A 16,184-nucleotide genomic window follows, 5' to 3' on the forward strand; every position below is an offset into this window, starting at 1 on the left:
ATTTTACATTCTACATATTTTAAAACTGTATATGTAGGGTTTTAAAAATATATATATTTTCCACGTCACCGGCTCCTGTTTTTAGTCACTCTTCTGCCTGACTGCTCTCTGGTGCTCACTGTCAGGCCCTAGCCTTCTTTTCTTCCCTCGGGGCTCATTCACACCCTCTGGCAACTTTTCTCATTTATCTCTTGGCATCCCTCCATAGCCTCGCTGCATTTCTGCAATCTCTTCCTCCTCCTGTATCAATTTGCACCCTCCGCTCTTGACTGGTCCAGTCTGTCTTCCCCTTGCCCCAACCCTACCCAGTCCACTCTACCACTGTGGCAAAGTCATCACATCCCTGCACATTTAAGCTCTCTTCCTAAACCCCTCTAGTTTGCTACATCTCTCATCTTTAAAATTCTTTCAAAACCCACTACTTTAGATAACAGTTTAGTCATTTCCTCTTAATTGTTTTCTCAGCTCCAGCCTGATGTGTTTCACACCACTTGTGAAATGGATGTTTTGCTGCATTAGAAATTTTCTGCAGGTGCAAGTTGATTGTTTCTATCAGGAGAAATCTTTTGTCTGGCCTTCTCAGGTCTGTGCGAGTTCCAATAGTTGGAGTAGTGGTTGATTACATTGAAATGGTGAGCTGACTGATCAGCAGTGCAGTGCCAGCATAATTTGCCAGCAGGAGGACTGTAACCTGAAACAAAAAAACTAGCATCCTCTAGTGTTATTGGCCTGCCATTATTTTTGGAAATTCTTGTGATAATTGAAAATGTAAATAATCGAAATTCCTCAGCAAATTTTTTTAAAACTTTTTCTCTGCTTCGTTCCCCAATTTTTATGTCTTCAATATTTACTACTAGTTTATCTTATTTATTTTTCACTATTTAGAACAAAATCTTACCTACGACTCACATAAATAATATTTGATCCTTAACTGACTGAAAACTAGTTCCAAAGGCTAAACAAACATCAGACTTTTTGACTTAGTCACGTCATTGACAACAACTTTAACTTGGTTATTGCAATCTTACAGGGAGAGTGTGGCAAAACCAATTATTTTCTCGACAGTGAACCCAGGTGTTTGAGATCATAGAAACTTTTGAGACTACTGTAAATTGCGCCTCTTTTTTTTCCCTGCTAGCTACATCCTTCCAAACACGAGCAGAAAAAGCCGTCAGAAGACTCGGGTTGTGAAGAAAAATAGAAACCCCACATTCAATCACACCATGGTTTATAATGGCTTCAGGACTGAAGATCTCAAGGATGCATGTGTTGAACTTTCAGTCTGGGACCACGACAAACTGGTGAATCATTTTCTTGGAGGAATGAGGATTGGCCTTGGCACAGGTAAATAGCCTTTGAGACATGGAGGCTCAAAATAAAATCGATTGAATTTCATTGTAATCTACTTCAGCTGATCGGTAATTATCTTGTTGTAAATTTCACAGCCTTAGAACTCATCAAACAATTCTACAAATCAGAAATTGCAATTTATATTTGTTTTAAATACTGGATGCAGTGCCAGGGAATGCATTCAAGATTAGAATGCAATCCCCATCAGGTGACGACAAAATCTCCAAACAAAACTGTAGGTTAATTGGTACTGGAAAATGCACTTAGTACAATTAGCTACTTCATGCAGGGTGACTTTACTGTGAGCTGCCTTGTGACAGGATAATACCATTTACCACTTGTTCCCACAGTGTCAGAGGTTGTAGCCACTGTTTCACTGAAGGAGCTGTTCCTCCATTTTTGTTTACAGTCTATCCCAACTATCTTTGTCTTTGCTTACCTGGTGTGCATGGCAAGCAGGTTGGAGGACTCCTAGTCGATTAACCTCTTCGTCTGGCAAAATCAATTGTGTACAAGCCCAGGATATGTAACATTGCCGTGGAGGGTCTCTGACTGCTTGCCCATATTTTAATCTCTGGTACGCACACAGGTGATCTCAGAATACAAACATGCAATGTCCATTAGTTTGGTCAAAGCTTTCTGAAACTGTTAGGCACATGGCTGGTTCATTGAGCTAAGACTCTAAATTACAATAACATGTTTAAAAAAAAAAAAAATCATATGCATGTATTTTTTAAAATTTGAACAGTCTGTCTTAATTAATAGCGCCTTCCTTCAAAGTGGGTGTTTGTTGATGTCCTGGTGGCAATGGGCTTGCTTGACACCATCTATCAGCCTGAACAAAAAGGACTTCCACTGTCCACTGATTCCAGAGTAGTTCATGTACAAAGATAGCTCATCAATCTTGTGTGGGAATAGTACTTAGAGCAGAGAGTTGCAATAATTTCCAGCCTTTCCAAGCTCCAGTGGCTCTTCATGTTCCAGAGTTGATTTCACAATTCTTGACCTTGCTTTTAACTCGCTCGATAGTCTCACCTCACCATATGTCAGTAATGATCTCCAATTTCATGTCACTAAATATATCCTCTGCTCTTCTAACTCTGGACTTATTGGGTCGAAAATTACGGCCTCTGTGTGCAGACGCTGGGTGCACACACGCACCCGAAGAGGCCTCGCAAATGCCGGTTCTCGGCCTGTGATGCGCATGCGCCAAGAACCATCTTTTGAGATCTGTCAAATCAAAATTTCTTTTGATAGATCGCAACACATCCCCGCAGGAAGGACATCCACTGGGCAGAGATTGGACTATATGCCCAACTCTTGCCCAGCGAATGTCCTTCAAATGCTTACCAGCGTAAGAGTTTTAAAACATAGAAAAATTGAATTTAATCAATTTTTGTATTAAAAACCCTATCCATTAAGGTAAGCTTATTTTTAACCGTATTAAAACTAATTTTAAAAAATGTCAAATTTTTTTTTCTGAAACATTTAATTACATTCAATTTCAATTAATTTTAAATATGTGAGGTGTTTTTTTATTTATTGGGTTATGTTTCTTGTTTTTTGGGGGTATTCTCATTGATAGACATTCTAAAAAGGGAGGGAGAACAGCCAGTTGTCGTGGTGCACGTTGGTACCAATGACATAGGTAAAAAAAGGGATGAGTTCCTACGAAATGAATTTAAGGAGCTAGGAGCTAAATTAAAAAGTAGGACCTCAAAAGTAGTAATCTCGGGATTGCTACCAGTGCCACGTGCTAGTCAGAGTAGGAATCGCAGGATAGCTCAGATGAATACGTGGCTTGAGCAATGGTGCAGCAGGGAGGGATTCAAATTCCTGGGGCATTGGAACCGGTTCTGGGGGAGGTGGGACCAGTACAATCCGGACGGTCTGCACCTGGGCAGAATCGGAACCAATGTCCTCGGGGGAGTGTTTGCTAGTGCTGTTGGGGAGGAGTTAAACTAATATGGCAGGGGGATGGGAACCAATGCAGGGAGATAGAGGGAAACAAAAAGGAGGCAAAAACAAAAGACAGAAAGGAGATGAGGAAAAGTGGCGGGCAGAGAAACCCAAGGCAAAGAACAAAAAGGGCCATTGTACAGCAAAATTCTAAAAGGACAGAGGGTGTTAAAAAAACAAGCCTAAAGGCTTTGTGTCTTAATGCAAGGAGTATCCGCAATAAGGTGGATGAATTAACTGTGCAAATAGATGTTAACAAATATGATGTGATTGGGATTACGGAGACGTGGCTCCAGGATGAGCAGGGCTGGGAACTCAACATCCAGGGGTATTCAACATTCAGGAAGGATAGAATAAAAGGAAAAGGAGGTGGGGTAGCATTGCTGGTTAAGGAGGAGATTAAGGCAATAGTTAGGAAGGACATTAGCTTGGATGATGTGGAATCTATATGGGTAGAGCTGCAGAACACCAAAGGGCAAAAAACGTTAGTGGGAGTTGTGTACAGACCTCCAAACAGTAGTAGTGATGTTGGGGAGGGCATCAAACAGGAAATTAGGGGTGCGTGCAATAAAGGTGCAGCAGTTATAATGGGTGACTTTAATATGCACATAGATTGGGCTAACCAAACTGGAAGCAATACGGTGGAGGAGGATTTTCTGGAGTGCATAAGGGATGGTTTTTTAGACCAATATGTCGAGGAACCAACTAGGGGGGAGGCCATCTTAGACTGGGTGTTATGTAATGAGAAAGGATTAATTAGCAATCTCGTTGTGCGAGGCCCCTTGGGGAAGAGTGACCATAATATGGTGGAATTCTGCATTAGGATGGAGAATGAAACAGTTAATTCAGAGACCATGGTCCAGAACTTAAAGAAGGCTAACTTTGAAGGTATGAGGCGTGAATTGGCTGAGATGGATTGGCGAATGATACTTAAGGGGTTGACTGTGGATGGGCAATGGCAGACATTTAGAGACCGCATGGATGAACTACAACAATTGTACATTCCTGTCTGGCATAGAAATAAAAAAGGGAAGGTGGCTCAACCGTGGCTATCAAGGGAAATCAGGGATAGTATTAAAGCCAAGGAAGTGGCATACAAATTGGCCAGAAATAGCAGCGAACCTGGGGACTGGGAGAAATTTAGAACTCAGCAGAGGAGGACAAAGGGTTTGATTAGGGCAGGGAAAATGGAGTATGAGAAGAAGCTTGCAGGGAACATTAAGACGGATTGCAAAAGTTTCTATAGATATGTAAAGAGAAAAAGGTTAGTAAAGACAAACGTAGGTCCCCTGCAGTCAGAATCAGGGGAAGTCATAACGGGGAACAAAGAAATGGCGGACCAATTGAACAAGTACTTTGGTTCGGTATTCACGAAGGAGGACACGAACAACCTTCCGGTTATAAAAGGGGTCGGGGGGTCTAGTAAGGAGGAGGAACTGAGGGAAATCCTTATTAGCCGGGAAATTGTGTTGGGGAAATTGATGGGATTGAAGGCCGATAAATCCCCAGGGCCTGATGGACTGCATCCCAGAGTACTTAAGGAGGTGGCCTTGGAAATAGTGGATGCGTTGACAGTCATTTTCCAACATTCCATTGACTCTGGATCAGTTCCTATGGAGTGGAGGGTAGCCAATGTAACCCCACTTTTTAAAAAAGGAGGGAGAGAGAAAACAGGGAATTATAGACCGGTCAGCCTGACATCGGTAGTGGGTAAAATGATGGAATCAATTATTAAGGATGTCATAGCAGTGCATTTGGAAAGAGGTGACATGATAGGTCCAAGTCAGCATGGATTTGTGAAAGGGAAATCATGCTTGACAAATCTTCTGGAATTTTTTGAGGATGTTTCCAGTAGAGTGGATAAGGGAGAACCAGTTGATGTGGTATATTTGGACTTTCAGAAGGCGTTCGACAAGGTCCCACACAAGAGATTGATGTGCAAAGTTAGAGCACATGGGATTGGGGGTAGTGTACTGACATGGATTGAGAACTGGTTGTCAGACAGGAAGCAAAGAGTAGGAGTAAATGGGTACTTTTCAGAATGGCAGGCAGTGACTAGTGGGGTACCGCAGGGTTCTGTGCTGGGGCCCCAGCTGTTTACACTGTACATTAATGATTTAGATGAGGGGATTGAGTGTAGTATCTCCAAGTTTGCGGATGACACTAAGTTGGGTGGCAGTGTGAGCTGCGAGGAGGATGCTGTGAGGCTGCAGAGCGACTTGGATAGGTTAGGTGAGTGGGCAAATGCATGGCAGATGAAGTATAATGTGGATAAATGTGAGGTTATCCACTTTGGTGGTAAAAACAGAGAGACAGACTATTATCTGAATGGTGACAGATTAGGAAAAGGGGAGGTGCAAAGAGACCTGGGTGTCATGGTACATCAGTCATTGAAGGTTGGCATGCAGGTGCAGCAGGCGGTTAAGAAAGCAAATGGCATGTTGGCCTTCATAGCAAGGGGATTTGAGTACAGGGGCAGGGAGGTGTTGCTACAGTTGTACAGGGCATTGGTGAGGCCACACCTGGAGTATTGTGTACAGTTTTGGTCTCCTAACCTGAGGAAGGACATTCTTGCTATTGAGGGAGTGCAGCGAAGGTTCACCAGACTGATTCCCGGGATGGCGGGACTGACCTATCAAGAAAGACTGGATCAACTGGGCTTGTATTCACTGGAGTTCAGAAGAATGAGAGGGGACCTCATAGAAACATATAAAATTCTGACGGGGTTAGACAGGTTAGATGCAGGAAGAATGTTCCCAATGTTGGGGAAGTCCAGAACCAGGGGTCACAGTCTAAGGATAAGGGGTAAGCCATTTAGGACCGAGATGCGGAGGAACTTCTTCACCCAGAGAGTGGTGAACCTGTGGAATTCTCTACCACAGAAAGTTGTTGAGGCCAATTCACTAAATATATTCAAAAAGGAGTTAGATGAGGTCCTTACTGCTAGGGGGATCAAGGGGTATGGCGAGAAAGCAGGAATGGGGTACTGAAGTTGAATGTTCAGCCATGAACTCATTGAATGGCGGTGCAGGCTAGAAGGGCCGAATGGCCTACTCCTGCACCTATTTTCTATGTTTCTATGTTTCTATGATAGTAATGGGAGCTCGTACAAATGGAGTTCCCATTATTATCAATGAGAATACTAGATGTTCATTGGTGGTCCAGGCCCATGTGATCCCAGGATACAAATATGTACCTAGAAGATATGTCCCTGTACGCTGGACTGCAAAACTAGGTCTGCGATCGCAATCCTGCATTCCTCTGGGACCATTAGGTATTTTTGAAAGAAAAATTCCAGTCAAAGGTGTTCGCCCAAAGGAAGCTTCCGACTGCAATTTTCCCCCCATCATTGTTCTCTCACTGCTTTCATTCCACCTTGTCCCTTATTCAGCTACCACAATCTTCTGCTTTGAAGTTGCTTCATAGAATCATAGAATAATGGAATGGTTACAGCACAGAAGGAAGCCATTCGGCCCGTCGAGCTCGTGCCAGCTCTCTGCAAGAGCACTTCAGCTAGTCCCACTCCCCTACCATTTCCCCATAGCGCTGCAAATTATTTCCCTTCAGGTACATATCCAATTCTCTCTTGAAAGCCACAATTGAGTCTGCCTCCACCAGTTTTTCAGGCAGTGCATTCCAGATCCTAACCACTTGCTGCATAAAAAAGGTTTTTCCTAGTGTTGCCTTTGGTTCTTTTGCCAATCACCTTAAATCTGTGTCCTCTGGTTCTCGACCCTTCCGCCAATGGGAATAGTTTCTCTCTATCTACTCTGGCTAGACCCCTCATGATTTTGAACACCTCTCCTCTCAACCTTCTCTGCTCGAAGGAGAACAATCCCAGCTTCTTTAGTTTATCTACAAAACTGAAGTCCCTCATCCTTGGAATCATTCTTGTAAATCTTTTCTGCACCCTCACTAAGGCTTTCACTACTTTCCTAAAGTGTGGTGCCCAGAATTGGACACAATACTCCAGTTGAGGCCGAAACAGTGTTTTATAAAGGTTCATTATAACTTCCTTGCTTTTGTACTCTATGCCTCTATTTATGAAGCCCAGTATCCTGTATGCTTTTTTAACCGCTTTCTCAACCTGCCCTGCCACCTTCAACAATTTGTGCACATATATCCTGAGTTCTCTCTGTTCATGCACCCCCTTTAGAATTGTACCCTTTAATTCATTGCCACTCCTCGTTCTTCCTACCAAAATGTATCACTTCACACCTTTCTGCATTAAATTTCATCATTTCACCAGCCTGTCTATATCTTCTTGAGGTCTGCCACTATCCTCCTCACTGTTCACTATACTTCTAAGTTTTGTGTCATCTGCCCTGTGTACCCAAGTCCAAGTCATTAATATATATATCAAGAAAAGCAGTGGTCCTAGTACTGACCTCTGGGGAACACCACTATTCCTTCCTCCAGTCTGAAAAACAACCATTCCCCACTACTCTCTCACTTTGCCAAATTACTTATCGATGCTGCTACTGTCCTTTTTATTCCATGGGCTTCAACTTTACTGGCAAGCCTATTATGTGGCACGTTATCAAATCCCTTTTGGAAGTCCATGTACACCATGTCAACCACATTGTCCTCATCAACCCTCTCTGTTACCTCATCAAAAAAACTCAGTCAAGTTAGTTAAACATGATTCGTCTTTAACAAATCATTGCTAGTTTTCCTGAATTAATCTACACTTTTCCAAGTGATAGTCAGTCAGGGACAAAGTTAACAATCGTTTCTAAAAACTTCCCCACTACCGAGGGTAAACTGACTGGCCTGTAGTTGCTGCATTTATCCTTGCACACTTTTTTGAACAAGGATGTAACATTTGCAATTCTTCAGTCCTCTGGCACCACCCCTGTATCTAAGGAGGATTGGAAGATTATGGCCAGTACCTCTGCGATTTTCTCTTTAACCTCCCTCAGTCTAGAATGCACCTCATCGAATCCTGGTGATGTAGCAACTTTAAGAACAGACAGCCTTTCTAGTACCTCCTCTTTATCAATTTTTATCTCATCCAATATCTCCACTACCTCTTTCACCATGACTTTGGCAGCAACTTTTTCCTTGGTGAAGACAGATGCATAGTACTCATTTAATACCTCAGCTATTCTCTCTGCTGCCATGAGTAGGTCTCCGTTTTTGTCCATGATCAGCCCCACCCCTCTTACTACCCGTTTATTATTTATATGCCTATAGAAGAGTTTTGGATTCCATTTTATGTTAGCTGCTAATCTATTCTCATACTCTCTCTTTGTGCCTCTTTTCATTTTCATTTGCCCTCTTAACTTTCTATATTCAGCCTTATTCTCACTTGTATTCTCAACCTGACATCTGTCATATGCGGTCTTTTTCTGCTTCATCTTACTCTCTATCTCTTTCGTCATCCAGAGAGTTCTGGTCTTAGTTACTCTACCTTTCCCCCGTATGGGAATGAATGTACCTGGGCTGTACGTGAACTATATCTCCTCTTTAAAGGCAGACCATTGTTTGATTATGATTTTGCCTGCCAATCTTTGATTTCAATTTACCCGGGCCAGATCCACTGAAATTTGTCTTCCTCCAATTTATAGTCTAAATTTCTCCCTGTCCTTTTCCATAGCTAATCTAAACCTTTAAGATACTGTGATCACTGTTCCCTACTGGCACTTGCTCCACGTGACCTACTTTATTTTGAGGAACCCAATCCAACAATGCTTCCTTCCTTGTTGGGCTAGAAACGTACTGATCAAGAAAGATCTCCTGAACACACTTCAGAAATTCTTCCCCCTTTCTGCCCTTTACACTATTATGATACCAGTCTATGTTAGGATTGTGGTGTATGAATAAAGAATCTGACTGGATACTGTGAGCTTAAAGTAAAGTGTGACATTAGTCTTGTATTGCAGGTCTCCAGAGTGCTTCTCCAGCCTGTGAGGCCTCCTTAAGAACCTGTGCTCCCAAGGGATTGTGGGATCCCTTGGGACTCCAGGGGATGAGTCCTCTGGTGGCAGTACAAGGTATATACAAGTTTACATACATAACAACACTCCTTTCCCCCCCCGCCCACCCCCCCCAAAAAAAAAGTCAACAGTGTAACTATTTACAAAGTGAGTCTATCTGAGGCCTTTCTTTCCCTGGTTGATAGTCCCGGTGCAAATGCTGGTTTTGGTGAATCGTGTGTTGGGTCCTCGCTGGGCTGTGGTGCAGCTGTCCTTGCTGGGCTGCTGCGTGTGATGGGTTCTGCTTCATGGCCAACCGCTGGGTCGGTTGCCACTGGTATGTATGTTGGGGGTCAAAGAAGGTAGAGTCCAAGGTGGGTTGCTCAGGATAGTCCGTGAATCTGAGTTTGAATTGGTCCAAGTGTTTCCGGTGAATGAGTCCATTTGAAAGTTTGACCCGAAACACCCTGCTCCCTTCTTTGGCCACAATAGTGCCGGGAAGCCACTTGGTACCTTGTCCATAATTCAATACAAATACAGGATCATTGATTTCAATTTCGCATGACACATTAGCGCTATCATGATATGCACTTTGTTGAAGCCGCCTGCTCTCTACCTGTTCATATAGATAAGGGTGAACTAACGAGAGCCTTGTCTTAAGTGTCCTTTTCATGAGCAGTTCAGCAGGTGGAATCCCAGTGAGCGAGTGCTGTAGCTAAGCAGAACTCAGGATAGGCGAGTCTGCAGTGTGCCTTCAGTTGCACGACTCTCTCTGCCTGACCATTGGATGCTGGTTTGAACGGGGCAGATGTAACATGTTTGATCCTGTTACGGGTCATAAACTCTTTGAACTTGGCCCTGGTAAAACATGGCCCATTGTCGCTCACAAGGACATCAGGTAGTCCGTGCGTGGCAAGCATGGCCCGCAGGCTTTCAGTGGGGCAGCGGACATGCTTGCTGACATTATCTCACATTCAATCCATTTGGAGTACGCATCAACAACCACAAGGAACATTTTACCCAAAAACGGGCCTGCATAGTTGACATGGACCCTGGACCATGGTTTGGAGCATCATGACCATAAACTTAGTGGTGCCTCCCTGGGTGCATTACTTAACTGCGAGCATGTGTTACATCTGTGCATGCAGGACTCTTAAGTCCGCATCGATACCGGGCCATCACATGTGGGATCTGGCTATCGCTTTCATCATTGCGATGCCTGGGTAGGTACTGTGGAGGTCACCGATAAAAGTGTCTCTGCCCTTCTTGGGGACCACTACCCGATTGCCCCACAGAAGGCAGTCTGCCTGTATGGACACTTCATCTTTGCGCCACTGGTATGGCTTTATCTCTCCCTGCAATTCCACTGGGACATTGGACCAGCTCCCGTGAAGCACACAATTTTTTCTAGGGACAATAAAGGGTCCTGGCTCATCCAGGTTCTAATCTGTCGGGCTGTGACAGGTGATTGCTCACTCTCGAATGATTCCATAACCATGACTAAATCTGCGGGCTGCACCATTTTCACCCCCATGGTGGGCAATGGCAGCCAACTGAGAGCATCGGCACAGTTTTCTGTGCCTGGCCTGTGGCGGATGGCGTAGTTGTTTGCGGACAACGTGAGCACCCATCTCTAGATGCGGGCCGATGCATTAGTATTTATCCCCTTGCTCTCGGGAAAACAGGGATATTAGTGGCTTATGGTTCGTTTCCAATTCAAATTTTAACCCAAACAGAGATTGATGCAATTTCTTTACCCCATAGATACACACTAACGCTTCTTTTTCAATCATGCTGTAGGCTCTCTCGGCCTTGGACAGACCCTGGATGCATAAGCAACTGGTTGGAATTTCCCAGATTCATTCGCTTGTTGCAATACGCACCGGCGCCTTACGACGACGCATCACATGCTAGTACCAAACACTTACATGGATCATACAACACAAGCAATTCGTTTGAGCATAACAATTTTCTAGCTTTTACAAAGGCATTTTCTTGGCTTTTACCCCATACCCATTCATCTCCTTTACGCAGTAAGGCGTGCAGTGGTTCTAACAATGTGCTGAAACCCGGTAGGAAGTTACCAAAGTAGTTCAGGAGTCCTAGAAACGACCGCAGCTCCATCACGTTCTGTGATCTCGGTGCGTTCTCGATTGCCTCCGTCTTCGAATCGGTGGGCTGTCCGCCGCGATTCTTCTCCCCAGGAACTCCACTTCAGGTGCCAGGAAAACGCACTTCGAGCGTTTCAACCTGAGCCCCACGCAGTTGAGTCGACTAAGAACCTCCTCCAGGTTCTGCAGATGCTCAACTGTGTCACAACCTGTAACCAAGATGTTGTCCTGGAAGACCACCGACTTCAATAAGCTTTCCATGTTTCTCTGGAATATTGCCGTGGCTGATCGAATTCCAAACGGGCATCTGTTATAAATGAAGAGACCTTTGTGCGTGTTGATGCAGGTGAGGCCCTTCGATGATTCCTCCAGCTCCTGCATCACGTAGGCCGAGGTCAACTCCAACTTCGTGAACGCCTTTCCTCCCGCCAGCGTAGCAAAAAGGTCGTCAGCCTTTGGTAGTGGGTATTGATCCTGCAGGGAGAAACGATTGATAGTTACTTTGTAATCACCACAGATTCTGACGGTGCCATCTCCCTTGAGTACGGGAACAATCGGACTGGCCCACTTGTTGAATTCGATCAGCGAAATGATGCCCTCTCGTTGCAGCCGGTCCAGCTCGATCTCCACCCTTTCTCTCATCATGTACTATACTGCTCTTGCATTGTGATGGATGGGTCGCGCCTCCGGAATTTGGTGGATCTGCACTTTTGCTCCTTGGAACTTCCCGATGCCTAGTTCGAACAGCGAAGGGAACTTATTTAAGACCTGGACACACGAAGTGTCGACGGCGGGCGAGAGCGCTCTTTTCCAGCCAGCTCCTGCTGAGTAGCGTTGGACCATCGCCTGGTACCACCCAGAGTGGTAGCTTGTGCACCGCTCCATCGTAGGAGACCTTTACAGTAGCACTGCCGATTACGCGAATCCGTTCCTTTGTGTAAGTTCTCAGTTTCATGCGAATGGGAGTCAGGAGTGGCCTTGAGGCTTTGCTGCACCACAATTTATCGGAAGTCTTTTTGCTCATAATGGACTGGCTCGTGCCCGTGTTTGGCTCCATTGACACTGGGAGTCCATTTAATTCAACCTTCAGCATTATCGGGGGACATTTTGTGGTAAATGTGTGCACCCCATTTACCTCTGCCTCCTCGGTCTGAGATTCTGGTTCATTGTGATCCGCCGTGGATCTTTCTTCCTCTGCAACATGGTGCTTTGCAGGATTAACGGGGTTTGTAGCTCGCCTGCACATAAGTTGGAGGTGTCCCATTGTTCCACAGCCCTTGCAAACGTACCCTTTGAAGCGGCATGAATGGAAACGATGATCACCCCCGCAGCGCCAACAAGGTGTTAATGGCCTTGCATTCATCACCCTTAATAGTGGACTCTGAGACATCTGCGGACGTGCAGCTGCAGGCAAGTGGGGCCTGCCCTGTACGTTGCGATTTGAAAACAATGTCACTTTGTTCACAGTACTTGTAGCAGCACTTGTGTGCTGAAAGATTTGATTCGTATCGTCACTGGTAGCAATGAATGCCATGGCTATCGCTTATGGTCTTACTCAAGGTTGGGGTCTCTACAGTCAAAAGTTTGCAAAATATCACTTCATGGCCAATGCCACGTATGAAAAAGTTTCTGAGCATGTGCTCCAAATGTCCTTCAAATTCGCCATGTCCTGCAAGGCGTCTTAGCTTGGCGACATAACTCGCCACTTCCTGGCCTTCAGACCTTTTGTAGGCGTAGAAACAGTACTTCGCCATCCTTTGGGTTCAAATGCTCCCGGACCAGTGTGCACAAATCATCGTACGATTTCTCTGTGGGTTTCGCTGGAGCAAGTAAATTTTTCATGAGGCCATACGTTGGTGCCCCGCAGACGGTGACGAGAATTGCCCTTTGGCAGCGTTCGCTTCTCCTTCCAGCTCATTGGCCACGAAGTATTGGTCGAGTCGCTCCACGAAGGTTTCCCAATCATCTCCCTCCGAGAATTTCTCCAGGATGCCCACTGTTCTCTGCATCGTTGGGTTCGTCATTTGTATTTCGTCGCCAGTTGTGGTGTATGAATAAAGAATCTGACTGGATACTGTGAGCTCAAAGTAAAGTGTGACCTTAGTCTTTTATTGCAGGTCTCCAGAATGCCTCTCCAGCCTGTGAGGCCTCCTTAAGTACCTGTGGATTGTGGGATCTCTTGGGATTCCAGGGGATGAGCCCTCTGGTGGCAGTACAAAGTATATACAAATTTACATACATAACAAGGATAATTAAAATCCCCATTATTACTATTCTATAATTCTTGCACCTCTCTGTAATGTCCCTGCAAATTTGCTTCTCTATATCTTTCCCACTAGTTGGTGGCCTATAGAATACACCTATATCCAAAACTCGGCTGCCCATCTCCTAACTCGTACCAAGTCCCATTCATCCATCACCCCTGTGCTCGCTGACCTACATTGACATCCGGTTAAGCAATGCCTCGATTTCAAAATTCTGATCCTTATTTTCAAATCCCTCCATGGCCTCACCCCTCCCTATCTCTCTCATCTCCAGCCCCACAACCCCCCCGAGATGTTTGTGCTCCTCTAAATCTGCCCTCTTGAGCATCCCTGATAATTGGCCAACCATTGCTGGCCATGCCTTCTGTTGCCTCGGCCCCAAGCTCTGGAACTCACTGCCGAAATGTCTCTACCTCTTTCCTTCTTCAAGACGATCCTTAAAACCTACCTCTTGGTCACCTGTGTTAATTTCTACTTATGCGGATCGGTGTCAATTGCTTTATCTCCTAATACTCCTGTGAAGCATGTTTCACTGTTAAAAGTGCTATATAAATATAAGTAGTTGTCGTAGTAGTGTAGTGGCACCTCTATTATTTCTAACCAAATAGCTTCTGTCCTTGACCCCTCCTTGACATACTCTTTCTAGCACTGTAACATTATCCTTAATCAATACACCACCCCAGCTCCTTTCTTTCCTTGCCTATTTTTCCTGAACACCTTGTATCCAGAAATATTGAAAATTCAGTCCTGCCCTTTTTTTAGCCAGGTCTCCGTTATCGCCACAATATCATATTCCTATGTAGCTATTTGCGCCTGCAGCTCACCAATCTTATTTACCACGCTTCGGCACTTACACACCTGGACTGTAAACCAATCTTATACTTTGTATTCTCTCTTAGTCTGACCCTACCTAATATCTTACTCTAGTGCTATTTGTCTCTCCCCATCCTTTGTTTCTCCTTTCTAATGCTACATCCTGGTGCCCATCCCTCTGCCAAATTAGTTTAACCCTTCACAACACCACTAGCAACACCCTTTCCCCCCACCCCACCCTGCCCCAGGAGGACATTGGCTCCAACTCTGTTGAGGTGCAACCCATCTAGTCTATACAGATCCTACCTTGTCCTTTCTCTCTCAACAAAATAAACTGTCTCAAAATCTTTCTATTCTAATCTCAATTTTCTCCTTCAGCTGGCATTCACTTTTTTTTCTTGTTTCATGTAAAGTTCTTGGAGATGTAAGGAACTTTATAGGAGTGCTGTGCGTTATGATCATGTGATGTAATTGATATGTTGTGTGTTTGTAAACAAAGTTCAAAAGTGGCATTCTCCCTTTTTTGACCATTCTTTTTATTGTACAGGTAAAAGTTATGGAGTGACAGTAGACTGGATGGATTCTACAGAAGAAGAAGCATCAGTTTGGGATAACATGATTACACATCCGAATATGTGGATAGAGGATGTGCTTCCTTTGAGAATGTTGAGACTGAGCAAAATGTCAGGAAATTAAACTGAACTTTTACATATCAATTTTATAAAACTGGATAAAGTCATTTTACAGTTTGGTATATCAAAAGACTTTTGTGTAACATTCTGGTAATGTGGAGGAAAAGTTTTTTGTTTTTGACTGTTGTTGGAATTGGGCTGAAAATCATGAGAATTTACCAAGTGCAATTTATAAAAGGAAAAGCCAAAGCTATATGTTGCTCTTTTAAAGTAAATTTTACTCCAGTCTGAGTAACACTTCAGTGTTGAAGATTCAAATGAACTTCTTCAGTCGGATGTCATTTATTATTGTTATTATATTGATGCTTCAATATGTTTGGCTACTAACAAACTTACTTTTACTTTATGTACTATATTATGTGAACTTAAGCATCAATGGAGAGGAAATGTATACAACCATTTATTTTACATTGTAGCATTTAGAAAACAATGTCTTCATAATCAACTTTGAGAATTTTTCGAGAAGTTAGGCAAGTATTAATAACAAATGAAGAAAATATTTAAAATGCTCTTGTTGCAAATGCATTCCTGCAGACTATTGGTTAGACATATATATGTATAATAAAGACACAAAATATCATTGAGTGTTTTTTAAGTGAGTGTTACTTGGGGTTTTGATGTCAAATGGTATTGCATGTGGCTTGTATAGCAGGTGCAGTCCACCTATATCATGGAAGTTTTTATCTGTAATTCCCATGCATGGTAAGTTTGCAATTTATGTCAATTTGTGACAGAGGGACAGTGATTAGTGGACAAACCGGAAATAACAACTTGATTTATAACGCACCTTTAACATTTATTTAGTCCCCATATGTTTCACAATGAAGATAGGAGAAAGAAGGGTATTTCCTAGAAAGGGAGACATTAACATCAGCTAACATGGGGACCAGGAGGGTAGGTTCAGTGCTCGAGTTGGGAAGGAATGGAGTCAACGGAGCAGGTAGTGAGTCTCATGAAAGAGACGCAAGGTCAGGAATTGGTTAAGTGCAAACTTTCAGGATTAGAGCTGGTGTGTGTGGGACTGCGGGGGAAGTCTAGAGTCGGTGGGGAGGGAAGCAAGCAGTGGAGGCAGCTGCA

General features: G+C 43.9%; 1 protein-coding gene across 8 annotated transcripts in view; it reads left to right on the forward strand.

Annotated features, from left to right (window-relative positions):
* LOC139275073 (synaptotagmin-like protein 2) overlaps nt 1-15,673 on the forward strand; it is a 144,370-nt gene extending 128,697 nt beyond the window's left edge. For all 8 annotated transcript variants that reach the window (XM_070892035.1, XM_070892038.1, XM_070892037.1 and 5 more), the window contains 2 exons: nt 1,139-1,344; nt 14,963-15,673. In XM_070892035.1, coding sequence (XP_070748136.1) covers nt 1,139-1,344; nt 14,963-15,111 — 355 coding nt within the window. In that variant the 3' untranslated portion in view covers nt 15,112-15,673. The remainder of the gene's footprint in view (nt 1-1,138; nt 1,345-14,962) is intronic.
* Nucleotides 15,674-16,184: the final 511 nt, after the last annotated feature.

Source organism: Pristiophorus japonicus, chromosome 10 (assembly GCF_044704955.1).
Source record: "Pristiophorus japonicus isolate sPriJap1 chromosome 10, sPriJap1.hap1, whole genome shotgun sequence".
In the NCBI taxonomy this organism is placed as follows: domain Eukaryota; kingdom Metazoa; phylum Chordata; class Chondrichthyes; family Pristiophoridae; genus Pristiophorus; species Pristiophorus japonicus.